The sequence below is a fragment of the Oryzias latipes genome, chromosome 13 (genome assembly GCF_053564925.1).
Source record: "Oryzias latipes strain Hd-rR chromosome 13, Olatipes_Hd-rR_3.1".
Classification (NCBI taxonomy): Eukaryota; Metazoa; Chordata; class Actinopteri; order Beloniformes; family Adrianichthyidae; genus Oryzias; species Oryzias latipes.
In genome coordinates, this window is record NC_136249.1 from 11203660 (window position 1) to 11231285 (window position 27626).

A 27626-nucleotide genomic window follows, 5' to 3' on the forward strand; every position below is an offset into this window, starting at 1 on the left:
CCTTTTGGTGATCAAAAAATCTAAAACAAACGGCGAGACCTCATTCCGTTTTTCGCGGTACTGTATTCTTTGAACTTGAGAGGGGGGTCACTAATGTGGGCATGTCCCCAAAATTTCATTTCCCCACTTCAGTACAAATCCAGATATATGTAACCCTTGTTCTATCCTAGGCACTTTAACGTTGGGAGTTGGGTCATATAGACCCACTAGACAGTGCTCTGAACCTTTTTTTTCAATGATTTGTGATCTTCACTGGTGTCCATGGATTACATGAAATTTTTCCACCTTTATCCACTTTTGTCATGGTAGGGAGAACACGTCAATGTAAGGGTGGGGTCATCTGAGATAGCACAAGGGATACATGTGTGTATGTCTGGGTGGGTGGGGGAGGGGTTGTGTGGGTTTTAGACAAAATATTTGTTCAATGTCTTGTCTTTGGTTTTTATGTAAAGCAATTTAAGTAGCACGAGTTGGAAAAAGTGGTGTAGAAATAAAGTTTGATTTGATCCAGGACAAATCGCCAGTCTTTCACACTCTCACCTTTGGGACGATTTTAGAGTAACCAGTTCACCACTGAGGCATGTTTGTGGATGGTGGGAGGAAGCTGGAGTGTTTGGAGAAAACCCACACATGCACAAGGAGAAGCTGCTAACTTCACACAGAAGGAACCCAGCTGGGATCCGAACCAGGGCCTTCTTACCGTGAGAGGGGGGGTCCTAACCGCTACACCTCTGTGCAGCAGGACCACAAGGAATCCAATCTTTATCTTTAATAATCTTATTCTGCTTGTTTTCAACCACTTTAGGCCTTCACATCAACTTTAAATAATAACACCAGTTTAGACTCAACACTTCTAAAGGAGTTTCTTGCAGTCCTTTCACAGAGCCTTCAGCTGTCTGTCCTGCTGTAATCCCTGTAGATTATGGGCTGCTTTAGCAGGTTTTATAAAGAAAAGACCTTGAGAGTCATTTATGGCTCATTTAACACATGGTAATCCTGAGACGATGATACTGTAAGGGATTACATTCAACCAACAAGTAACTTTCATAACACTGATTGTAGTGTAGTATTTGCACCACCATTTATTAAAGTCCCACTCTGGTCCTTTTTTGATCTACTTTAAAAGCGTTTAAAGTAGGGTTTTTATCTACTTTTTAGCCTAAATCTTTTCTTTGTTTTTGCAATTATATTCTAGGACATTAGAAAGTAGTAGTTCATTAGAAATTCACCAGAGTTGTGGACGGGACCATTGGCTTGGAGCAACCCCGCCCCCCTTTCCCATCACCCATTAATGAGCTCTCTGTTTACATGCAGTCCCACTAGCTCATACCCCTCACACCCCCAAACTAACATTAATGGGGCAAAGGGCGAGCAATATTGGATCTATCCAGCCGTACAGTTTTGAGGCCAAATGCTAGCTCGAACAACAAAAAACAAAAAGATCTAGTCTACAAGTGAATGCATCTGAATGGAGCGGAGCAGGGAGCTTGTGGCCCACCCAAATTCATTTTTACATCACAATAAATGAGCTGTTTTTCAATCTGGATTTTTTCATCTGCTCCTGATTCCCAACAATATGAATAAAGATATATTCAGAAACACAGTTTTAAACTTAAATTATTTTATAAATGTCCTCCATCATCACAAAAATGCAAAAACACCCAAAACAAAAATTTCATAGAAGGTGGTCTTTAAATCCCAATTGTTATGTTTTTCATTACAAATCAAGAAAAATAACATTTTGGGATTTAAAAAAAAAAAAAAACAGTTTATGAACGTTTATTTTAAAAACAGCATCAAAAATATGTCATCTGAAATCCACATTGCTATACGGGTTCAATTCCACCCCTGTTAGCTCTTCAGTTCACGGTAGCTTGAGACGACTTGCTCAAGAGCTGTGAAGCTATCAAGGAAGTTGTCCTCCGAGATCCCAAACGTATCATACTGATGGATGTAAGCCCTGCAAAACAAAAAACAAAAAAGAAGAGAAAGAAAGTATCTTCAGAACCATCTGAAGCCTCTGAGCATTTGGTTTCCATGACGATCACAGCATTTGGAAACGCTTCTTCAGATTTATGCGGCTGACTCACCTGGAGGCAAACATGTTCCAGGCTTTTCTCACAATGTCCTCCAAGGGTCCAAGCAGAGCCTGACTGTTACTGACCAGCGTGGCGGACTTCTCATACTTATTAAAGGGAATGGGGGATTTCCATGCACTGAAAGCTTCTGCTGGTGAGAGCCAAGGGGTGTAGATGGTGGCCTCTTCAAAGTTTCCTTCAGAAAGGAATTTGTTTTTTTTAGCTACAGTTCTTTAAAAGTAGTGTGGATCAACCATGACCTGTCCCTGACCTGTCTCTGCGCAGTAGACGTCCTTTCCTCTCAGTATGAGCAGGTTAGCCAGTGAGGTGTTGAAGCTGCTTCCAGCGACACTCCTGATCCGCCCAGAAGCTGCTGGTGGACGCACATGCCAATCTATCCCTAAAAAACAAACAACAGGATTTTACAAAACTGACTTTGATGAAAAGTCTCATCACTTTTGGAGCAAACTTGCCTTCCTCCATCTTGGTGTTGGAGATGAGCATCTGGCGTAGGTGTTTGAGCAGACCAGTCCAGCTGAAAGAGCTGTAGGGAACGGAGGAGCTGGGCATCTGAGGGATGGTGGACACACTAAGCAGTTTATACTCCGGATGACAACAGAGAGCGCTCACCAACTCTCCTACAACAACATAAAAAAAACACAGATGACAGAAGCAACAATGGTCTTACAATACTAAACTGTGAAGATCGTGTGCTGTTACGACCTAAATGCAATTTCCAGACATCTCCAATTTAATACTATTGTTTGAATTGTTTCAGTTTCTTTTCTTTCTTTTTCCGTGAAGATCAAATTGTGAGAGATTCACTGGATATCATCCTGGCTGATGTCACTGACGGCTCTAAAATTGCAGGAAACATCTAAAGGAGAGCTTTAAAGACCTACTCTGATGGAAATCATGTTTTTGGTGTTGTTGACGAGTTCTTGTGGCATTTTTTTCTAACGATGGAGGACATTTATAAAGAAAACTCAGCTTCAAACTGTATTTCTGAGTATTTCTTTCTTCAAGTTGTTGTGAATCAGGAGCAACGGGAAGGGGCGGGGTTCCTCCGTACCAACGCTACGGATTTCTGATGAACTATTATTGCTCTGGAGAAACTACGTCTTTAAAACGACACCGATTTTGGGATTTTGGGTAAGAACTGCATAATCACAGTGGGTAATACAGTATCTCTGTATTACAACAAAATATTACAAATTAATCCATATTACCTTTTACATGTTTGCTCAAGGACAAATACTTTGATCAGACCAGTTAAAAGCACTTTTTTTGTGTTTCGTTTCACTGTCAGAAAGTTTTTGTTTTAGAATTGATGTTCAGTCATTTCTGGAGAATTTCTTGTCGTCAAATTTAACCAGCATTCAACAGATTTTTTAATACTTATCTTAAACAGCTGCTCTCAAATTTAAACTCACGAGACGGGAGTTTAAGTAAATGTATTTTGCTGTTTTCCCTGTTCTTACTTCTTCCCAAAACTTTCATTATAAGCTGGACTCGGGAGGAGCAGTTTCAGGGTTCTCTGTGTCAGATGGTATCAAATAAGCATAATAGACAAGTACAACCAACATACAGTACATGTACTCATAAGTGGTGTAATCGGGACATTTTGCCATCTCCTCCTGCCTACCAGCATACAGGGCCTTGCAAAAGTATTCGGCCCCCTTGAACTTTTCCACCTTTTGCCACATTTCAGGCTGCAAACATAAAGATATAAAACTATAATTTGTTGTGAAGAATCAACAACAAGTGGGACACAATCATGAAGTGGAATGAAATTTAGTGGATATTTCAAATATTTTTAACAAATAAAAAAACTGAAATATTGGGCGTGCAATTCTATTCAGCCCCTTTACCTTCAGTGCAGCAAACTCTCTCCAGATGTTCAGTGAGGATCTCTGAATGATCCACTGTTGACCTAAATGACTAATGATGATAAATAGAATCCACCTGTATGTAATCAAGTCTCCGTATAAATGCACCTGCTCTGTGATTGTCTCAGAGGTCTGTTTAAAGCGCAGAGAGCATCACGAAGAACAAGGAACACACTAGGCAGGTCCGAGATTCTGTTGTGATTGAAGTTTAAAGCCGGATTTGGATAGAAAAAGATCTCCCAAGCTTTAAACATCCCAATTAGCACTGTGCAAGCAACAATACTGAAATGGAAGGAGTATCAGACCACTGCAAATCTACAAAGACCCGCCCGTCCGTTTCAACTGTCAGCTCAAACAAGAAGACTGATCAGACCTGCAGCCAAGAAGCCCATGATCACTCTGGATGGACTGCAGAAATCTACAGCTGAGGTGGGAGAGTCTGTCCAGAGGACAACAAGCAGTCGTATGCTGCACAAATCTGGCCTTTTTGGAAGAGTGGCAAGAAGAAAGCACTTTCTTAAAGATATTCATAAAAAGTGTTGTTTAAAGTTTGCCACAAGCCACCTGGGAGACACACCAAACATGTGGAAGAAGTTGCTCTGGTCAGATGAAACTAGGCCTGCACAATATACCGCAAATTTATCGTTCTCGCGAAATCAAGCTGTGCAATATGCATACCGCAAAAATCGCAATAAATGATTACCTTAAATGTGCTAAAACAAACTCATGGCAGCTTGAAATATTGAACAAATGAAATAAATCCCTTTGTGCATTTAACCAATCAGAAGGACCCGTTTACGTTTTTGATCAATCAGATGAGCCCTTTTATGTTTGATGTTTGCCTCCTACGTCGACAAGGGTCATTTGGAAATGCAGTGAAATGGAAATGATGTTTTTGTTTTTTTTGCTATTTGTTTATATAACGCAATTTATATCTTTATCGCAATATTAATTACCAATATCGCATATCGCGAGTTTTCCTCATATCGTGCAGCCCTAGATGAAACCAAAACTGAACTTTTTGGCAACAATACAAAACGTTATGTTCGGCATAAAAGCAACACAGCTCATCTCCCTGAACACACCATCCCCACTGTCAAACATGGTGGTGGCAGCATCATGGTTTTCTTCAGCGCAAACAGGGAGGATGTTTAGAATTGATGGGAAGATGGATGGAGCCAAATACAGGACCATTCTGGAAGAAAACCTGATGGAGTCTGCAAAAGACCTGAGACTGGGACTGAGATTTGTCTTCCAACAAGACAATGATCCAAAAACATAAAGCAGAATCTACAATGTTCACAAACACATCCAGGTGTTAGAATGGCCTAGTCAAAGTCCAGACCTGAATCAAATCAACAATCTGTGGAAAGAACTGAAAACTGCTGTTCACAAACGCTCTCCATCCAACCTCACTGAGCTCCAGCTGTTTTGCGGGGAGGAATGAGCAAAAGTTTCAGTCTCTCGATGTGCAAAACTGAAAGGTGCCACTACAAAGTATTAACTTAAGGGGGCTGAATAAAATCACACGCCCAATATTTCAGTTTTTTAGTTGTTAAAAAAGTTTGAAATGTCCAATAAATTTCGTTCCACTTCATGATTGTGTCCCAGTTGTAGATTCTTCACAACAAATTATAGTTTTATATCTTTATGCTTGCAGCCTGGAATGTGGCAAAAGGTTGAAAAGTTCAAGAGTGACGAATACTTTTGCAAGGCCCTGTATCTCCCAACTACTAACTTTCATTGATAGGACAATCTGCTATCTGACAGCATGGTCTCATGAACACTACAACAATACCAATCCAAAAGCAAAAATGATCCTAGAATGTCCACAAACAAAATATTGCATTGTTCTAGATGATCTCTGATCTAAATCACGTTGATCATCTGTGATGGAGCAGTCGTCTCCATGCTGTCTGGAGAAGACTGCATTCAAATCGGAGACAGAAATTGCCTCAAAAGTTTTATGACTTGTCATTTTTATCCAGTTGCTTTAGCGGATTCTGTTAAGCAATGATTCAAAAGTGATGTCTGACTTTCCTACGAGTTGTAGATCTTTATTTATTATGTAAGGGTTAATGGCCGACGAAGTGTGCGTTATTACTTTTAACGCACGCCGTGGAAGCCTGAACCTGCTTCTGCGAAGTGCGTTAAAAAGTAATAACGCAGACTTCGAAGGCCATTAACCTGCTTATACTATGGTCACTTACAAAAGCAATACATATTAACCAGTTTTTAGTCCTTAATTCTTGTTTTTTTTTCCGATTTGGATCGCTTTCCTCACAAAAAGCGATGTGCGTAACAGATAACAGTCCGCGTGACGCTGCATCACCGCTGCAGTCAAGATTCGGCGATGTATATATGCTGATCTTTCTGATTGGTTGAATAAAGCATCAGTTCAGAGAGAAAGTTCACCTCTGACCGCTTGTTTTTGTCCAAATGATGAAGCAAAGGTTTGTTTAAAAAATGTGATACGAAAAATTTAAGCTAGGTGACCGGACCTTCTTTTTTTACTGTGCGGTTATCAGGTTTTAATGCACACCCAGCAGCCAATCAGAATCGAGTATTCACCCGGAGCATGGAATCAAAGCTTTTAAATTATTTAGCAGCCACTGTGGGGTTTTCTTACGATTACAGTGGAACGACTTTGTCCACGGTTTGCACCTCACTCACCAAGAGGATTCAGGCTGTAGACTCCATTTGAGTCAGGGGTTAAGGCCGGCTGCAGGACTCCACCCAGCTGATGAGCAATAACTCTGTTGATGTCAGTGAAGGCGATGGGTTTGATGTTGAGCAGCCGACTGCAGATCCCGTGGACCGTGTCGTTCTCGTGCACCACGATGGCGTCGGACAGCTGGTAGAGATGAGCCAGCGTCAGCACCGAGTTGTAATTTTGAAGGATCACCTGAAAGAAAAAGTTGGAGACAGAAATGTCACCAGAAAAAGCACATTTCTGCGTCATGACGACTACATAATACAGATTTGTACCTCCCCTGTCCCGTACGGCCATGTGAGGTGGTTGAGGATAAACGATGCTGGGTAGATGTCTCTGAGACACTGAGTGATGTAGGTGCCAACACCTGAGCCGGTTCCACCTGCCACACTCATCATGGTCATGAGACCTGCCAGTCTGTCACAGCGCTCCACCTCCCGCCTCACCAGCTCCTCCACTGCGTCTTTGTGACGAGGACCATGGACGCAAAACCTAGACGGAGGCATGAAACACAAAACTAGATAATCACTTACCTTTCTCTGGACTACAATCTCAGCGTAGTTGATTCTAGTTCTGGACCCATCCTTACCCATTAGCCCAGTTGTTTCCAGATCCCTGCTTTTGACTAAAGTGGGAAGCTTCTCCATACCTCCACCTGCCACCTTTCAGAGCCTTGGTCATGCTGGAGTTAATCGCTTTGGGCTCCATATCAATCAGCACCGCCCTGGCTTCTAAGTCTAATGTAGAAAATAAAATAAAATAAAGGGTCTGCTCAGAAAACCCCCAGCAGGTTTGTAGCCGGCATCATTACCTCCATGTGATGTTAGATGGAAGAACCTCTCACAGCTGGCCGTGCTGTACGTTTTCCTGTGTGCTGCCAACGCATCGCTGCAAAGGACGTCAAACAGCTCCTGACCCACTTGGTTCCCACACTGACCGAGCTGGACGGTCACTACGGACATGGCAGCAGAACGCCGCTGCACTCGCGCTACAGTAAACAAATACTTCCTTTACGATTTTGAAAAGCGCATGCGCTGCCGCCACAAAGTGTTGTGAACAATCGCTTCCTGTTAAGTTTTTTCAAAATAAGACTTCTTTGAACGAAATATTTTCAAAATATAACGACGACATATGCCTTCTTACACAAATGCGTTTTTATAGGGAACAGCAGTGGAAATGTATTGGTTGGAGGACTTGGAGCGCTGTGTGAAAAGAGTAAGGAGCATTAATTTGAATACCCAATTTATTTCACTGACATTCTTAATTAAAAAACATACTTTTACCAAAAAAAAAGGTTTTCAGAAACAAGGCAGAATTTAAAGAATGAAGATAAAACCTTTCACAAGTTAAAAATAAACAATACATCTTGTTTACCCAGTGGGCATCATAGTTTACTGAATTGATTATATTATTAAGTTGTGTGTGTGTTTTTAATAACTAAAATTCAAACTAGCTTGACTTTTAGTTGTTTTTCTTTGCCCAACCAATCGTGTCGTTTTTATTTTTAGGCCTAATGCTTTTTCCATTTTTGAGAATTCATCCTGTCAGTTTTATGGCAGAAGTCCTTTCTGCAACCACATGGTAGTACAACCCAGAGCTCTCATGCACCATTCCCAAGGCTGTCAGGGAAGGCATGATGTGGAACAAAACTTGAATTAAAGATGCAATCTCCATTATTAGCTTTGAGGAAGCTGCTGGAGAAGAACAGAGAAGGTCAGAACAAAGTATGGAGAGCGGAGCTGTTTGTTTGAGAAACTCTGGAATGGCAGAGAAGGACATTGGAGTTGTGCCAGACATCCCTGTGAACTCTAAGGTGCTGTAGGTGTGACAGATGAGTTCAAGGTGGTGGTGGGACAACACCAAGGGTCAGCTTTGAGGTCCTTCTTGTTTGCTGTGGTGATGGACAGACCGACAGGTGAGATTAGACAGGAATATCTGTGGACCACAATGATGGCAGATGACATTGTAATTTATAATAAGATCAGAGAGCAGATGGAGGCACATTGTAAAAGATGAAAGTTTGCTTGGGAAAGGAGATGACTAAAGGAGAAGACTGAAGGTCAGCTGCAGTAAGAAACTATCTGAGTCTAAATGAGTGGAATTCAAGTGGGATTGTGAGGTTATAGGGAGCAGAGTGGATGAAGGTGGAGGACCTAAAGGTCAATAGTCCAGAGAATCAGAGAGAATTGGAAAAAGATGAAGAGGTGTGTGCAAGCTGGTTGGAGTGGGTGGGTTTCAGGGGAGGGGTTGTTGGAAGTCCACACCCTTACCGTTGAAAACGGGCTATAAGAAGAATATGTCAAACACTTGATTTGAGTGTTAGATGTGGGGGCACCACGTGATTTTATTGAGCCATCTGATTGGTCAGTTTATAACATGAATAACTTGCAATAAAGAAAAAATACCCCCCCCCCCAAAAAAAAAAAACAAAAAACAGAATTATCAAGAACACATTAAAAATAGATAGCATGGCGGCGCCCGTATCAGGAAGCAATGGCACTTTCTTTTTGGGAACGCGAGAAGGGAGAGGTTGAGCTGTCAATTGTTGTTTACAGTCAATGTTACTGACCCAACCTTCTGCATTTATCCGGACTTTGGACGGGCACATGAAGCACTGGTTAGTGCCCCCTGCAGTTGCAGTGACATACTGCATTTTGTTGTCCTTGAAAAGCCTCCAATTCCGTAACTAAACAGGTCCAAACCGGGCTTGGCCTATGAAATCAGATATTTCTAAGGTGGCGCAGTCGTGAAAAATGTTTTATTTAAAAAATAGTGTAGTAAATGTAAGCATTTTCTGACTGTAGTAGGAAAATGTCACCGCCCCTTTTCCAGAGTAGCACAGTGCGCATGCTCGTTGTAGTAGCCGGTTATGGCGGCCGTGTGTGTTTGTCCATGAGGTGGGCGCCGCTCGCTGTTCTTGGAGTTTGTGACTAGAACAACCCCAGCAACTGGATGTCATGGCTGGAGTGTTTGACATAGATTTGGACCAACCAGAGGAAAACGTCTCCGATGATGAAAACGAGGAGGTATTTTTTTAAATAGACAGTTGGACGTATATCTGCAAAAGCTGTCACAGCAGAAACACGGTAGCTAAGCTAGCTGTTAGCTTGGTAGCCTGCCTGCACTCACCGCAGGCCTGCTCCTGCAGCCGGAGCTATCCATCCTCTGCTGCTTCGGAGCAGCAGCGCGGAGGCTAACATGCCTACTCGACAGGACTTCCGCGTGCCTCATTTCTGTTTGTTTTCAGTTGCCGCGAGCGCGTGCTGCTGTCCCTTGTCTTAAAATTCACGTGACCCAAGTTTCTGGGGTTGTGCAAAGTAAACCAGGCTTTGTTGGGCAAATGTGGTGCAGGGAGACAGACGTGCAGTTTGTCTTGGCCAGCTCTGACAACGTGAGCTGGGAGCTCGCTGCCCTTTTTACTTCTGCTCCCACTGAAACATTTAAAGGGGCAACACCGGGTTGAATGAGTGCAGGACAAACACCTGAGCACCGCTATGATGCTGCATAGAGCTGTAATTACAGTAAACAGAAGCTGCTCAATGCGGGCAGTTCCTGGATTACTTCAGCAGTTTATTTGACACGTTATCTGCTGGTTTGTGCATAAAAAACAAAATGCATGCATTTTATGTTTCTGAATATTTTTATTTAAATGTGACCAAACTTAAGTGCCTTTTATTTATTGTAGTTTAAACTCCACATCTAATTATTTTTCATCCTTAAAAAGAAGAAATATTGACAGACCTCATTTTATTATAACTCATGATTTATTCTGCGGTGCCTGTCTTTACATATTGTTGCAACACTCCATATAATAAGTGGTCTGCAATGATTCATGTTTGTAATACTGTAATATATTTACACTACTTCATTGTTATTATAGCATTTCTTTTGATAATTTTTTTTGAAAGGTACCAGTGTGATTTTTATGGTTGAAATGTTTGTTTGTTTTAATCAGGGTCAGCATCATGACTTTATGGAGCAGTGCAGTGGGTTTGAGTTGTAAGTATCTGCACGTCGGCAGGATTTTGAATATTTTACAAACGAGGTCGATTTACCGCGAACGTGCAATATTTGAAGCTTGTGTCACGGCAGCAACATGGACGACTGTGAACAGATCGAAATCTCCGAGGACAATGTCAACCAAGGAACAGAGAGCATCAGACCAGAGTGCTTCGAGCTGCTGCGGGTTCTGGGGAAGGGTGGTTACGGAAAGGTAGGACGTCTGCCGATCACGCCATCCAACGGCTGCTTATTTTGACTGTTTCTTTCCCAAAAAGCCAGAAACTGCTCTATTCCTACAAAAATAAAATTGTCTTTTTATTGATTTCCTCCTTTAATTTTTAAAGTAAACAAAAACTATTCTTTAATATTAGTTAAATGGTTGGTCTGCATTTAGGCTTTTTCTGTAGTTTTAAAATATTTGTGGAATTCGGGGTAAATAGTTCTCGGATTAGGATCTTAGCTGAGGAGCGTGTTCTGCAAGCAGCTGTGCTGCAAAAAAGAGCTTTTCCACTTTCAGGAACACATGGTAGTTATGCATCTGGTTGCCAGGGAGACCACGCATTCAATCGCAGAAGATGAAGTAAATTTATTTAAAGTATGTTCTATGCTTTTATTTGACAAGTTCAGTAATAGTTCATGTAAATATCAAATCAGTTTTCCTTAGTCAGCATTACTTCATGCAGAATTGGGTTAAGATTTGGGGATTACGGAGTTATTAATGGGCACCGGAGCTTTGTTTCCTTTTTAATTGTTTGAGAAAAAGTTACGATAGTTTATTTTCAGGTTTATTTTTCATCTGTAACGAGGGCTCGTATTGCAAAACTTTATCAGTCCGATATGCCGGCTGAGGAACATAAAAACATTTATAACCCAATTAAAGAACTTTAAAATCAACCCTTGAATCGCACAGGAAGCCAATGCAGGGATTTTAAAATGGGTGTAATGTGTTCCTCATGTGCTCACTTGTCAGCTCTGTGGTTTCAGTCTGGAGCGGAAATCTAGACAAAAAGAGGTTAGACATAGCGCTTTTATGGTTTGCTTTTGTTCCTCAACTTTGTTAAAGGAAACACAGTTTCTTGTTTTTCAGAATAAAACCTCAATGTTTTAAGTTGAAAAAAAGTGTTTTCTAGTCATCAGCCAACAGTGAACTTTGCAATTTCCCTGATAAGTTTAAGTTTTTGTGTTTTCCACTCATCAAACATGCTGTTCGATCAGCTTCAAACAGCTTTTAACCTTTTTTTTTTTTTTTAACAACCCTGCAGGTTTTCCAAGTTCGTAAAGTTGTCGGAGCTGCAGCTGGCAAAATATTTGCCATGAAAGTTTTAAAAAAGGTATTTCTCCCCTTTCTTAAAAAAAAAAAAATAATAATTTAATTTTTTTTATTTAACCCCAAAAATAAGCTGTCAGGTAAATTTATTTTGCTCCCACATTTATTTGTATTTTGTACAAATAAACCGTTTTGTTCTTCTATCTTATCTGCAGAATGAAACTGGAGCTTTTCTTCCTAAATGGGGATCTCTTTGTTACAGTGTGACTCTTACATTTACAGATTTGTTTTCAAATAATTGATGGTATTTTGTAGAATATCTTAAATCTTAGAAGCAGCTGACCTAACAGAACACGAGGGGACATAAAGCTGCTCAGATAGGTAAACAGGTGACCGTGGAAAGATTTGAAAGCAAGTGAAAGAATCTAAAAGTGGGGTTTAAAATGAACAAGTGCACTAAAGCTAAACTGGAGAAATGTCTACACGATTCTTTGTTCTGGGCACACGACGTGGATCAGCTATTTTTTTTTACCAACTGCAGTCTAGCAAATGCTGAAGCCGTGACCCCCCCCCCCCCCCCCCCCCCAACATAAAAAATAGCAGTCATCTCGCTAAATAGGAACAAGAGCCTTTTTTCCACTGAGTGGTACAGTTTAGAATGGTCCAGCCAATTGTAGACTGACTGCGCTGCTTTGCGTCATGGTAGTGCGACTACAGCAAAAGCTAAGCTATTACCAACAAACACTGGAGGTCATCCAGCAGCTCTTGTTTTTTTCTGCTTGGCTTTTGGAGCTTCGCGTAAACAAGTCATTTAATGTTGCTTGAGACGAGATTGTGGGCCGCAAAGAGTCATCGGCTGGCGCTTGCTTTTGTCACAATGAAATTCCGCCGATCAACGGGTGTCAACAGTAGCTCCTCCCTATCCGTTCCGTTCCATTTTTCTATGGACCTACAACCAAAAATGCTGCAGTTTGATTCGCTTTAATGGGTTCATTTCATAACGGAAACGCTCATAATGCCGTACTGTACCGTTCAGTGGAAACGAAGCTAAACTGTCTGTGAGAAAGAATACACATTTAGTAGCTGCTTTAAACTAAAAAAATTAGATTTGACCACAAAGCTACTTGTCTCAAACTTCAGCTCTAAATCCAGTTTCAGCACAAATGTGTTGCATGGGGTTTTACATAATGATCTAAAGGGCCCGGTCACCAATAACCATCACCTTACACAGTTTAGGCTCATTCAGAACTTCAGATCCCCAAGACGTTTCTTGAGACACGGTCATCTGGATAGCAGTGAAACAAGACGCTGGATCCAGCTTGTATTCAGCCGCCAGTCTTTGTCGTCCTGATGTCTCCTGTCTGCTTGTCTTCAGGCGATGATTGTACGCAACGCAAAGGACACAGCCCATACCAAGGCAGAGAGGAACATCCTGGAGGAGGTGAAGCATCCCTTCATCGTCGACCTCATCTATGCCTTCCAGACGGGAGGGAAGCTGTACCTCATCTTGGAGTACCTGAGCGGTTGGTGCATTAGTAAAAGCAAACGCAACAATCCAGAAAGTGACAAGCGTTCTCCTAAGTTTAGACCTAAGCAGACCTCTGCTCCTCTATTTAAATAAACATTTAATGAAAAATGTTAATCACCAGGATTCAGCAAACAAACATTTCTGTGCGTTTCATCTGGATGGATCTCAGAATTTTGACCCTTTTTGGCCTGAAATCTACTTAATCAATCAATGAAAGCTAAAAACTGAAATATGTTTGAACATATCGACATATTGGATTCAATATTGGGCATCCCTCATGTGCAGGATGGAATTCTAACACTCTTACCATTGAGAGATTTTTTAATTAGAGCAAATCAACTTTCAGTTTTGGCACTTTTTCTATTTTGGAAAAGCCCACGTTCAATACAGTATGTGATAACAGTGAGTCATGATGGAAGACTTGGGACATGCCGAGAGGAGGGACAGTGCCGATGTTGGGACAGGGATGCAGAGGAAATGAAGTTGATGGATGTAGTGATGGAGGACGTGAGGGTAAGAGACGAGGATGCAGGTGAAAGGATGAGATGGAGGCAGACGATTGGCTGTGGCGCCCCCTAAAGGTAGCGGATAAAGAAGAAACTCAGACTGAGAGAATGGGTTACAAGCATGAAGCTGAACATTGTTGGGTTTGAAAATTAAAAATAGTTTTAGAATCTAGAAAAATGACAAAAAGGCAGAATCTTTAAGCGTTGAACTGATTTTTGTTCAAAGCCCACATTTTATTTTTTATTTTTAATGTCATAGATTAGGATTTTATGACGGAAAGTGTGACTTGTTTCAGCTTAAATAGTGGCAATAAGGAAAAGGCAGTTTGTATTTAGCTTAATTATGTCCAATTGTGAAACCGAATGTTGCACTTCAGAGGTGACCTCAGCTCCACGTGTTCACATGTGCAGGAGGAGAGCTCTTCATGCAGCTGGAGAGGGAGGGCATCTTCATGGAGGACACGGCCTGGTGAGCAGTCTGTTCTGTCCTGCTGATTCACTGCTTTTCAATGGAGGCTCAGCATCTCCATGCAGAACGTCTATGGAAGTGCCGTTGGTGGAATGTCAAAGATGTGTACATGAAAGCACGGTTCTCCAGCCTCTCGGCTTCAACCAGAGAAACCGTCGTATCAGCAAATGTTGTTCCCTTGATGTTGATTCTAAATGTAAATGTTATTTCTTTTTCTAGTTTTTACCTGGCAGAGATTTCAATGGCCCTGGGTCACCTGCACCAAAAGGGCATCATCTACAGAGACTTGAAACCAGAGAACATAATGCTCAACAGTCAAGGTCAGGCCTCTGAGGCGTGCCAAACTTCCTGTTTAGAAGCTTCCCCCTTCAAAATGTCAACACTTGAGCATTTCTCCATTTCTCTCAGGTCACGTCAAGTTGACAGACTTTGGGTTGTGTAAGGAGTCCATTCACGATGGCACGGTTACGCACACCTTCTGCGGCACCATCGAGTACATGTACTTGACTCCATTCCTTTGTTAATCTACTTCATGTGCAGGATCAAATTCAGACAGGATTGAAGTAGAATCTGTTGGGTTGCAGGGCTCCAGAGATCCTGATGAGAAGCGGACACAACCGAGCGGTGGACTGGTGGAGTCTGGGTGCTCTGATGTACGACATGCTCACAGGAGCGGTCAGTTTCACAGCCCAAAGGGCCGTTTTTCTTCTTCGCTATACAGTGTTTCCTCGCTATATCGCAGGTCCTCCTTTCAGCGCAATTTTTCTTCTTTTTTTCTTTTCATAAAACACTAGACCTGCACAAGAAATCGCAAATTTATCATTGTCGCAATATCAAGCTGTGCAATATGCATATCGCAAAAGTCGTTGGAAATAGCGATAAATGGTAACCTTAAATGTGTTAAAACAATCTCATGTCAGCTTGAAGTATTGAACCATTTAACCATTTATGCATTTGACCAATCGGATGGAGCCCTTTACATCAGTGACCAATCAGATGGAGCCCTTTACATCAGTGACCAATCAGATGGAGCCCTTTTATGTTGGATGCTCGCCTCCTATACAGACAGGGGTCCTTTGGAGTGTAGCTTAAGATCTGTTGACTCTTATTTAAATTAAACGGTTGCACTGAAATGAAAATGATGTATTTAGTTGTTATGCTATTTGTTTATGTATTCCAAGTTATAGCATCGTCGCAATATTGCTCACTAATATCGCAAATCAGGAGTTTCCTCATATCGTGCGGCCCTTTAGCACATTGTCTTCTGTGTCTTGATTGGCTGTAGACCGGGTCAATCAATGTCTTTCATGCCGGTCTGCCAAATCTTTATAAATCTTTGATCGTAATCAGATCTTTCATTTTAGTTCTATAATACTAGAATTATTTTTCTATGAACGTTTGAACTTTGAGAGTTTAGTCAAGAGAGAAAAGTGTATAAAGTGTGTAGTGAGGGATTTTCTACACCCTTAAAACATCTGTATTTCTTTATTTCGCGTGTTTCACCTATCAGAACTCCCGTGATGAACGGGGGAACACTGTATAATCAGTACTTTAAACTGTAGATGGGACTGAGGGGGCATGCGGATTACAGCCTGTTTTGGTGTTTGTCTTGTAGCCTCCGTTCACAGGAGAGAACCGAAAAAAGACCATTGATAAAATCCTGAAGTGCAAGCTCAACCTGCCACCCTACCTCACACAGGAAGCCCGAGACCTCCTCAAACGGGTATTTACAGCTGTTTCTCATTCAAAAGCAGCAGCAAAAATCCTTGTTTTGAAAGAATTGTGACTTTTTTTAGAGACAACAAAAATGTCAATCTGGACTTGTTTTTAAACCTGTGTCAACCGTCGTCTTACAGAAGCAGCCAAATCCCCAGTAGCTTTATGAGGACTGCTACCACATTCCACAGAGAAGATCACTTTTGTTGTGCAGCTGAATGTTTCAATCAGATGAAATATTCAGATTAAAAGTCGTCAAACTGACCTTTTTGGTCAGATTTAATCAACAGTATGGATGTAAATGTAGTTTGTTGCTTTTCAAGGTGTTTAATTATTATTTTTCACACTTCTCCATTTAGTCATTCACCTTTAGCATCTTTCCGTTTTTTGGATTCTGGCTGCTGTCAAACAGTTGACATGTTGCTGTCAAACAGTTGACATGTTGCTGTCAAACAGTTGACATGTTGCTGTCAAACAGTTGACATGTTGCTGCCACCTTGTGGCTGTAGTTGCGCACTACACTGATATCAAACTGCTGTAACTCCACATGGAGAATCTTTATCAGCAAATGCCAGAAGAGAAGTGAGATGGGTTTCTCTCACTGGAAGCATCCAGGATGGTCTCATCTTTGGGATCGTTTTTCCAGAATTCATCTGAGCACTGATGAAGATCCATGAGGTTTAGCAGTCTTCATCATTTATATTCAATTCTAAAACCCTGACTTATCACCAGTTAGTTTGCATATTTGTGAAATCTATCAGTTGTATCAATTGGAAGTGTGTGAAACCCTTTTTCGTTGTTTTTCCCTAACATTGACCTTTTGCTTGTGCAGTTGCTGAAGAGAACTGCTTCATCACGACTGGGGGCGGGGCCTGGAGATGCCACAGAAGTGCAGGTGAGAAAGGGCCGCAGGTTAAACATAAGAAAATCAGTTTGAAGACGCACAGCGCTCCGTTTCGCTTCATAGTTAGGAAATGTAAAGGCCCAAAGCTGATCCAGAGCGACACCACCTTGACTGGATGAACAAATGGCTTCTCCTCATGCTGTTCTGTCCGACAGGCTCATCCTTTTTTTCGACACATCAACTGGGAGGATTTGCTTGCCCGGAAAGTGGAGCCTCCCTTCAAGCCGGTGCTGGTGAGTGGAATGCGGTTACACAGACACGAGGTTAAAAACGACTCTATTCAGCGGGGCGTGGGAAATTTGAGACGGCTTCAGCGTGAATAAACAGCAGGAAAGTCCCTGTTGATCGAGAACGGAACCAAGTTCCTTCTCCTGTCTCAGGCGGACTCCTGCTTGTGGTGACAGTTGACCCGTCTTCTCATGTTTCTGCACGCCTGTACCTGTGTTTCCACTCTCCGACTTTGCAGCAATCAGCAGATGACGTGAGCCAGTTTGACTCAAAGTTCACCAGCCAAACGCCGGTCGACAGCCCAGATGACTCCACCCTCAGTGAGAGTGCCAATCAAGCCTTCCTGGTAACATCTTTCAACATCATTTCAGATTAAATGTTTAATATTTTACCTCATGATGCAAAACAAGAAGCATCTGAATTCCGTGTGGTGGTTTCACTTTTATATTTTCTTCTATTTTTTTAACATTTTGGATTTTGTTTTGATTTCTAAAATGTAATGATGTTTTTTTTAGTACTATTTTGTTTTTGTTTTTATTGTCTTTGTGACTTTTAAAATGCTTTTGTGTTGAGTGATTTGTTGAACTCCAGGGCCACCAAAGAGAACTCATTTGTTTGTCGCCCTCTAGTGGTTACTTGCCAAAGTCACTGCTCTTTAGCTGATTTATTAGTTATAAATTAAAGGTGTGCCAAATGTATTAGGAAGGGGTACCGATTAAATTTAATGTGATGTCCGTGCCTAGTTTTGAAATGGTTGCGGTGCCTAAACGATGCTCAAACCAGTGATTCAACAATTTAAAAAAACAACAAAAAAGCCAATTTTTGTCCAAAAACATTCTAGAAGCGTGTCTGACTGTCTGTACTGCAGCGCTGCTTCTCCACTCTCTAACACACTGAAGGACATATTTCACTGCTCATTGCCGCAACAACAGTGTCTTTTTGGAGCATTGTATCCTATCCATCAGGTCACTGAGGTAGAATCTTTAGCTGGGAAGTACAGTGGAAGCTTTGCTCGCTTCCCCTTTGGCATTTTGGCTGAGGCCCTCGCGACCGTACCCGTTCATGTTTGAGCCCGCCCACAATCGATGGAAAGGTCAAATGATTGGCTAGAATTGTGCAGCAACATTGAATAGACTGACATGTCTGAAACGACGCCCTGAAATCCACGCTGTTATACAGTAGTGGTACCAAGTTGGCGCTGAGTTTCGGGAGACGTCTCTACTTTTGATGACATGAACATTCATTTGATTCAGTTCCTTTGGTCTGTTTGCTTGCAGGGTTTCACATATGTGGCTCCATCGGTTTTAGAAAACATGAAGGAGAGGTTTTCCTTTGAACCAAAGATCCGCTCTCCTCGGCGGATCATGGGCAGTCCAAAAACACTTCTCAGGTCGGTTCACTGACACGAAGCAGCTGCTTTCAAAAGAGAATCTCAGATAATGATGGCGTTTAGCTCACTGAGCTGCTCAACCAGCTCACTGACTGACAACCTTCTGACTCCTCAGCCCCGGCTGGACCCGAAGCCCTCTTCTTCCCGGCGGAGGGCGGAGCGTCCTTCAGTCTCCTCTGGAGCACGCCATGGAGCTGTCCGCACCGGAACAGATGGACGTCACCAGCAGCTCCGAGGCCTCGGCACCCCTCCCCATCCTTCAGCCCGGCGGGGTCAACCTTGCCCACATGAAGCAGCAAGCCTTCCCCGTCGCCGCCAAACGGCCAGACCATCTTCGTATGAACCTATGACCCGTGACTCCATTTTTTTTCTCCCTCCCCTCCCATGAGTAATATTTTCAAAGTTATGGACATAAGGGACAGTAAAACCTCCCACCTGCACTTCCACACTACACATACGTCACAACCTGGATGTAAGCCACTGTGGCCAGTTTCAGCTGAGCGCTGCAGATGACGCCGCAGTCTCAGCACTTTTGTTTTCGAGGATTTTATCGCGAGTGTGATTTGGGGAATCAAAGGTCTTTACGAGCACAAGGTTCTGTGCAGCTTTGGCGTAAGGAAAGATGCCTCAAGTGCAGTTAATACGAGGCTTTAAGTGTAACAAAACGCCCCGTGGTGCTGAATGACATTCTATGGGCTTCAAATGACTGTTTAAAGAAAAAACTGCAGATGACAAGCAGAGGCTCTGCTTTAAGTGCAGCTTCATGTTTTAAAAAGTCTTATCAGTAGATGCATAAGCCGCTATGCATCAAAAGTTGGAGCGTTTTCCAGCGTAAGTTCATGGCTGTGAAGCGGCTGACGTGCAGCACGCCATCTCCGGGGCCGTTAGTCATCGATGCCACACAGCAGCACGACCCACTTCACAAGGGTCGCCCACAAACAGATCTGAGCGCCGCTTCCTGTGAGCCCCGCCTTCATCCAGGAGACGCCGGGGATTCAGACCCTCGCCAAACCCCCCTGCAGTGGATTCAAGTCTGAGACGGTAGCACCAGTTGATCTGGTCTCCATTCGCAGCTTTGGGCTTCAACAGACTTGGGGCAACATTTACGGCCTTACGGAGCAGAATTCACCTGAGGAGGTTTTTGAACTCCTTAAAACATAAAGTTATAAATAAAACGCAGATGGAAAGTAAAAGCATCTCGTCTTTGTTTTTTTAAAACACACAAAAAAACAGCAAACTCTCGGAGGGAATATTTTTAATCACAAAAAATCAGTTTCAGATATCATTTGTAATTGATAAAGAGGTAAACAACATATGTGCAAATTCAAACAGAATTTGTTGTAAAAATAAAAATGCATTAAAAGTTTAACCCTGGAGAACCCATACAACATTTTTTTCTTGGCTTTTAAAGTTTTTCTTTTGTCTATTTTGGATAGCAATACCCAAAAAAAATTAGTGAATTAAAAGACACACCGTAACTAAAAAGGACCACATTTGACCCCGTGGGTTCTCCGGGTCAAAACAATTGATTTCCTGCCGAAATCACAGCAGTTTACTGCCACCTGTAGGCCACTTGAAGACACTGCAGAAAAAACCCAGCCTAACATTCAGAAAGTGCACAGTTTTACTCATAAACCTGCAAAACAAAACTCAGGAAATACAGTGCCATGATTCTACAAAATAAAGCTCTGAGTAATAACTACAAACAATAATAGAAACAAACAGGAAAGCCCCATAAAGAAAGCTGATTTTCAGTCTAAGAGAAGAGAAACAAAGATTGTTTTTAAAAACAAAGAATAGTTGAACCGTTTTGACCTTTTAGTCTGTAATTCTGACTGTGTCACAACTGTTGCAGTTTAGCAAAATCATACTTGAAAATCTCGAACCGGCATGAATTTATTCCCAGCTCTATAAACAAAATCTCTTGTTTTTGCTGTGAAGGTAATTTGGGAGTAGAAAAGGATTGATGCATATCTCCGTCACTGGATGTAATCTGTTTTCCAGAACAGAAGTATCAGGTAAAAATGACGAGAGAAAAAAGAAAACAAAATTCCTATCAACCTTCAGCTTTTGTATTGTATACCTCAGGAACAAACAGCTAATCTGATTCAGCTGCTGCTGACCATGGCATATGCTATACGTCACATGATGTTGCAATGACCGTAGGCGTCTGGGAGATGAACAACTTTCAAGCACAAACACGTTTTCTCATGTTGCAGGTTGAAACGTGTGGAAACCCCCAGAGCTGGTCGTGCTCAGAATCCTGCAATGATTCATGTTTTACACCAAACATAACTGGAGGAATGCCCAACAGAAAACCAGGAAAGGTCCCACTGGAAAAAGCCGCTCTGACAGTTTCTTACTTGAAATAAAAGAACTTAAAAACGGGGAATTAGAGAAGAACTTCATGACCAACATTTCTCCCAAAGTAAAAAAAGGCACAATTAACAGAAAAAAAAAAGGTTAAATTCATAAAAAGTCAGTTGTTGGAAAACCAGATACTTTTGATGAGGGCTTTTCTTTTCATTAGAGTTAAATTGTGCCAGGATCTTCATAAATACATATATAAAGTCTTCATCTATACATATATAATTATATGCAATTTAGAAAGGATCAGACGTTGAGAATTCACATCTGTGCAGCTTCATTTTACTGTTCATGCAAATAAAAGTTTTTTTTCTTCTGAAATTCAGTCTGATTTGGTTGGACTGCTTCAAACAGCAAAACAAAAACAAAAAAAATGATAGAAAAAAAGTGAATTTTGTATAAAATAGGACGTTTTGTCACAGACAAGTGAGACATCTCAGGACAAATGTTTGGTGAGTGCAGCTGCCGAAGCAGAGCCAGAGGGGCTCCGTCAGACTGTTGGTGGGGGGATTTCCGGCGGGTCGAGCTGTCGGCCCGTTCTGAGGAGGTGAAACGGCGGCGTGCTGGGTGGTCACTGATTCACACGGCACCTCCACGCCGCGGGGCTCCGCTCCTGCAGCTGCTTCATCTTCTTCCCTAACCAGAGCCACCAGGTTAACCCGATCACCACGCACACCAGGGACTCCACGTAGTAGCCGTCTAGCGTTGTTACACAAGCGCCCCCTTCCTTCACACACAGCTGGAGGGGGGAACAGAGATAAACCAGGTGACTTTCCGACATCAGTAGATGCAGTGCTGCTTTGCTCCGCCCACTCACTTCAGCTTCGGCTGCAGAGCCGCAGCTCTGGGCGGCGGCTCCGCGGCACTCCTTCGAGGTCAACGGATCCACCAGCCACAGCGCCATGGTGGAGGGCCAGTTTCCTCCTAGGTTGGTGACCGTGTTCAGAAGAGTCATGTAGGTCCCACCTATCAGGGGGTCGCTCACTTTGGCGTGGAAAGCCATGCAGGCTACATACATGCTGTATAACACCACCTGAAAGGGAAAACACCAGAGAAATGGTCTCAGAGAGATTGATGGCTGCTGTGGAGCCTTCAGGGGGAAACAGATGAGCTGAAAACCATTGATCTGTGCTCATCTGTGAGTCTAAGGCCAACACCTTAGACTCACTTCAACGAAAATTGTGTTTTTGATGTTTTTAACATGTTTTTCTCATTTTTTTTATAATGGAGAAATTGCATTTCCAAGGATTTTCTTTATGTAAATCAGGAGCAGAGGAAAAATTATGTTTGAAAATGAGCTGAGACAGGAAATGTAATACAAGCTCCCGGGTCTGCTTCTTTCTGATGCTTCCACTTGCAGACAAATGGATCCATGAACGTCTTTGTTTTCCTGGTCTGAGCTGGAATCTGGATCTAAACTGTACGTCTGGACAGCTCCAATCCTGCTCACCGTTTTTGTTGCACCTCTAATGTTAAGCTGGGGTTGTGGGGGGCTGTAAGCTAGCAGGAGAGAGTGGAAAGTAGGAATGCAACAACTCACCTCGACAAGTGAATACAAACCTCGATTTTCAGGTTTTGTTTTAATTAGGTACAACAAAATAAAAATAAAAATAAAAAAAATCAGAAAAGTCTTTTTTGTTTAATTTGCTGATTAGGAAATAAAAACAAAGAAAAACATTTTAGTTGCTTATACTAAGCCTAGTTCAATGTCATAAAATAGTAAATCCTTCTTAAATTTAAAACAGACATGCTGGTTTTGCAGTAGGGATGCAATTATTCAATTTTCCCACAATTCAGTTCAACGGTTTTAAACCTAGAATTGTGGCATACCTTGAGTAAACACAGGGCTCAGTTTTGGGTGACTGCCAAAGGGGGTGGGGTCTCTCCACACCAACAACCCCTTAAGACAAACTCTGAAACATCTTTCGATCTTTTTTAAAAGCGCTCCCAGTGGTCTTTTAACTACGATGATGCGGTTTTAGCCACAATCAAAAGGCCTGTGTCGTTTTCAAGGATGTAGTTTCTGCAGAGCAGCACAAGTTCCTTAGGAATTCCCCTCCGAGTTGTGGGTGGGAAATGAGGGCTCATTTCCCATCATGCCTTTGTTTACACTCTCCCCGCTAGCCTACAGCCCCCCACAACCCCAAGCTAACATTAGAGGTGCAACAAAAACGGTGAGCAACATTAGAGCTATCCAGCCGTACACTTTAGATCCAGATTCCCACTCAGACCAGGAAAACAAAGACGTTCATGGATCTATTTGTCTGCAGGTGGAAGCATCGGAACAAAGTGAAGCAGGGAGGAGTTACGCCACACAAAATGCCACAAGAAAATGTAAAAACACAAAATACACCATTTACATCGGAGTGGTTCTTTAAACATTTAGAATTTCTGTGAACCTCAAATGATAAAAACACCAAACCTGATGCACCGCATAGCTCAGGAGCACAACAGCGTAGTAATAAACCGGGAATCCTCCTTCCTGTTTAACACTCGGGGTCCACCACACCAGCAAAGCATACTCCAGCCCGATGAGTAACCTGCAAGCCAGAACAAAAGAGCGTTAGCTTTTTCTGCACGGCCCCCCCTGCAGAGGTTTTCTGTCCCCGCAGAAGCTCTGACCTAAAAGGATATGCTTTGTAGAAAATGTCTAAAGGACGGGGCCCTGCTGTGTATTTGCTGATGATCAAGGGTAGGAGGATCTGCAAAGGCACCATGGGCACAGCCAGCAGTGCCAGCTGCTCCTTGGGGACTCCTTCCTCCACCAGCTTCAGACCCGTGACTGCATCCGCTGCAGAAAAACCCATCTAAACACAGAAAAACAGCAAAAAAATAAATGAGGAAAACGTTTTCTTCCTCTATGTCATAACTGCATTCAAGTGTCGATCTAAACATCTATGGATACCTTAGCTGTGAGAAGCAGCATGCAAAAGGTGAAGACTGTGGGCATCTTCACAATGGTGAACAATAACTTGTACGTCTCCATGACCCCCTGCGTCTCTTCTGGGACTCTCCTCTTCCCTTTGCCGTGTCCGTTTTCCCTCTTGAAGATGGCTACCAAGGTGGTGGAAACCATGAACACCACTCCCCAAAAAAACAAGAAATCTGCAGCAGAACAATGACAGCAAGGGGGAGAAAGCATGTAATTCATAGTAAAAAATAATCAAACAAAAATAACCGTTCATGTTTGGGCGTGTAAAAAAATACCTGACAAGGTGACGATGCCCGTCTCTTTGGGTTCTACTCTGAGGTATTTGTTGCAAAAATCCGCTGACTCCAACGCCAGAAAGAGGACATTCCCGAGAAAATACCCGGCTGTTTGGCCGACAGAGTTGCACGTCGATGCATAGCCCACGTTTTCTCTGGATAACATGGTGAGAGCCCAGCCATCCACGGCTATATCCTTAAACACAGAGGAGGAACCCCAAGGATTTTAGAGCTGGACTACACTCTGAATAGAGTTCTGCATACGCTCGTTCATCATTACTACCTGTGTGGCTGCTAAGAAGGCAAGCATGAAGAAGACTCCAGTGAGAGCAACCACGTTTGGTCCTTTCTCACTCTGGAGCAGTGAATTAACCGTAAAAGAAAGATAAAGCATGAAGAAACCCAGCAGGTACTGCGTAGGCACCAGCCACGACTTTCTGTGGAAACAGAAAACAGAAACTTGTAAACCAATAAAATACAAATGCATAAACAAATTATAGTCGGAGATATTCAGTCACTACTCCATGGGTAGGCACTATGTATAGTTGGACCTTTTTTTATTTTTTTGTTGAAAATCCAGTGGCCTAGAAAATTCCAAGATGACTCTACAAAAAAATCAGAGTGCATTACTTCTCACTAGATTAGCAAAAATAGACCTAAATGCACAATTTTTCATTTGAAAAGGTCCATGTGCATTTCTGTTTTTCTATATCATCCAGGTTTTCATCATTAGAACACATCAGATTCATAAAAAGTTCATATTTATTAGTTTTTTTACTTTGGCAAAGGGTTGATGTCATGTTTTACACAAAAAAGTAGTGAGCATGTGTCCAAATTGCATTAAACCCAGGGCACTAAGACGGTCATTTAGGGGTTAGGGCAGGAGTCTGAAGCCCCAGTGACATGCAGCTCTTTCATGCCTCCGCGGCGCTTTCAAGAACAGTGCAAACAATTTAAAAAAACAATAGGTCTGTAGTTTTGGTAGATTATTTTAGTTGAATAAGTTTTGTTCTTTATTTTTAGATTTTTAACACGTCATCTTCTGTGATTGGAACACCGGTGAGCTTAAATCCCATTTTCTGATCTTCTGCTGCACAACAGTGTCTAGTTCCTGTTCAGATGCAATGTTCTTAAAGTATTGAATTGCATTTATAGAATTGCATCAAAGTCATAAAGATATAATATGCCATACTTGGCTTTTTTAGTTCAAGTAAATCTGCTGCTGCAGGAGGATACCATTTAACACATGATGTATTTTATTTTGAAAGGATTGTGTGTGTGCTGCAGTCAAACGTAAAAGTTAATGTTGTTATACAGAAACAAGAAAACTGCCATAATTCAATTATTGTAAATATTTAAAAGCTACATTTTTATAAATGAATGACCTACTGGCCAGAAAAACATAACCCCCCCCCTTAAAAGTAAGGCAGGACTTTGTGTTTCTCACTGGGTTTGATCTCTAAGAAACTGGCCCCAATTGCTCTTTTAGTGCTAAATGTTGCAAATCGCTGGGTTAGGAAGTAGTGAGCAAATTCAGACATAGCCACAGATACAATCAGGCAAGCAGTCGGCTTTCTTGCTTGGACGGGTTTCCTACCTTCTACCAAACCTGCTGAAGTACAGAGCATCCACAAGCGGTGCCCAGAAAAGCTTCAGGCTAAATGGCCAGAAGACAAAACTGAAGAAAGCTTGGTCTCTGTAGCTGACATTTTTACTCTGCAAGATCAAGGGGATGCTGCCAGCCAGTCCCAGAGGAATTCCCTGTAGCACATAGAGGAAGAGAAGGAGGAGCACATTCCCCAGCTCGCCACGGATCCCGGTTGGGGCCATGTGATGCCTCCTATCCTCATAGTCCGCACCACTGATGAGACCCTCCGTCTCCTCCTCCACCTCTGGCTCAGGGGTGCTAATCACCCCTCTCATGTCCGTCATGTTTTCTAGAGGCGGGTGATCTGCCAGCTTCCTCTGCCGTCCATTCTTGCGCCTGTTTAAATCCAAGGGCTCCATGGTGGAGGTGTGGGCGTCAAACCCGCTGTGCCCCCAGCAAATCTACAGAGAAGCAGCACACAGTCAGATGAAGATGTCACATTATGGGTTAGGTGTCACTGCTGAATCCTTAAATCAACTCAAGTTCACAAGTTTCTGGATCAAATTAATAAAATGATAAAAATAAATGTTTCATTTAAATGTTACATTTGATTAAACATTCTGGATATTTGTGACTAGTAATTAAAATAAAACATTTTACATAAGTCCCCCAGTTAAATACATTCAAACTTGTAAATCTATCACCTCCATGAATAATTATGTTTTCACAATAATATCGTTGAAGCAATAATAAGCAAATACATGAGCAGTGAGTGGTATCACGACTTCCGGTTATAAAGTAAAAACAAATAAATAAATCAACAAATAGGATCAGAGTTACAGTTCACAGAGTGCGGTGTGATCCACCAAGGTTTGTCAGCAGGCACGATAAAGCAAATAAACTTCACCTACATCTAACAAAACGGCTGGAAAAAAAGAAAAAGAAAATGAATGAGGGGGGAAAAAAGCCTACCGGAAGTTTGGTGAAGAAAGTAATAAAAAAATTACATAAAAACAGAGTCATTATACATACTTGCTTAAAAAACTTAAAATCAAATAAACATTTCTTTTTAGACGATTAACATATATTTTAAGATACCGTATTTAAATTTTTGGAGGAAAATAGATTGGTTCAAGTTCATGCATTACCTGGCGATGACGGCATGACAAATCAAAAAGCGGGACACAAAAACGAATGGATCACAACCTAAATCAATCTCAGATCTAAATGATTGACCTGTTCATAACCTGTCAAAAATGTAGGAAAACAGTTAGTCGACTACCGTTGAGATTTAAGTTAGGGCATCGGCGAACATCAACAGAAAAAGTGTCAGGAACCGTGCCGGGGTGCAGCACGTAAATATGTCCGGTAGCTTCAGCTGACGTGTCAAAAGACAAGCCATAAGGTTCCGCTTGAGTGGAGAGACGTAGAAGACGGGGGGGGGGGGGGGGGGGGGGGGACGAAAGAGGTTATGGGGGGACACTTTAATTAAAATCACTGAAACAAATAAACTGGGTAAAAAGATTCTTTGTACTTGTTTTTTCATTTTCAATTATTATTGTGACATTTATTAAGTAAAAGTACTTTTGATTTCCATTTTTGCGTAATTTTTTATTTATATTGGTTTCTTTTTTTCTTTATTTTGTTTTTTGTCATGTTTATTTGTGTTGATATAATCAAATAGGTTCAACATTAAATTCATCAGCATGCAGAACCATTCTGAAATCTCTACAAACTGTTCACAAACAAGCTCTGAAAACTTTGAACAAAAAGC

The 27626-nt window shown here is 41.9% G+C and overlaps 3 protein-coding genes across 6 annotated transcripts; 1 reads left to right on the forward strand and 2 right to left on the reverse strand.

Annotated features, from left to right (window-relative positions):
* Positions 1-1604: 1604 nt before the first annotated feature.
* tubd1 (tubulin, delta 1) lies at positions 1605-9918 on the reverse strand. 2 transcript variants are annotated; one of them, XM_078929617.1, is made up of 9 exons: positions 9810-9918; positions 7492-7668; positions 7270-7417; positions 6956-7172; positions 6641-6872; positions 2552-2716; positions 2350-2478; positions 2091-2274; positions 1605-1960 (listed from the first exon to the last, which is right to left on the reverse strand). In XM_078929617.1, the coding sequence occupies exons 2-9, from the start codon at positions 7640-7642 to the stop codon at positions 1852-1854; spliced, it is 1335 nt and encodes a 444-aa protein (XP_078785743.1). In that variant the 5' UTR covers positions 7643-7668; positions 9810-9918; the 3' UTR covers positions 1605-1851. The 2 variants fall into 2 exon arrangements, with proteins under 2 accessions (XP_078785743.1, XP_004075934.1); XM_004075886.5 differs by lacking the exon at positions 9810-9918 and having other exon boundaries at positions 7492-7749.
* On the forward strand, positions 9515-19883 carry rps6kb1b (ribosomal protein S6 kinase b, polypeptide 1b). Of its 2 annotated transcripts, none has more exons than XM_023961358.2 (15): positions 9515-9706; positions 10636-10679; positions 10758-10893; positions 11945-12013; positions 13325-13472; positions 14395-14452; positions 14672-14772; positions 14861-14951; positions 15037-15127; positions 16068-16175; positions 17001-17063; positions 17228-17305; positions 17539-17646; positions 18578-18690; positions 18806-19883. In XM_023961358.2, exons 1-15 carry the CDS (start codon positions 9638-9640, stop codon positions 19038-19040), a joined length of 1512 nt encoding a protein of 503 aa, XP_023817126.1. In that variant the 5' UTR covers positions 9515-9637; the 3' UTR covers positions 19041-19883. The 2 variants fall into 2 exon arrangements, with proteins under 2 accessions (XP_023817126.1, XP_023817127.1); XM_023961359.2 differs by having other exon boundaries at positions 9520-9706; positions 10773-10893.
* Positions 19884-19930: 47 nt separating this feature from the next.
* Positions 19931-27274, reverse strand: slc33a1 (solute carrier family 33 member 1). Of its 2 annotated transcripts, none has more exons than XM_023961357.2 (9): positions 27135-27274; positions 25862-26313; positions 24548-24701; positions 24265-24460; positions 23963-24162; positions 23680-23864; positions 23480-23597; positions 21875-22090; positions 19931-21796 (listed from the first exon to the last, which is right to left on the reverse strand). In XM_023961357.2, the coding sequence occupies exons 2-9, from the start codon at positions 26269-26271 to the stop codon at positions 21629-21631; spliced, it is 1647 nt and encodes a 548-aa protein (XP_023817125.1). In that variant the 5' UTR covers positions 26272-26313; positions 27135-27274; the 3' UTR covers positions 19931-21628. The 2 variants fall into 2 exon arrangements, with proteins under 2 accessions (XP_023817125.1, XP_004075933.2); XM_004075885.5 differs by having other exon boundaries at positions 27001-27229.
* Positions 27275-27626: the final 352 nt, after the last annotated feature.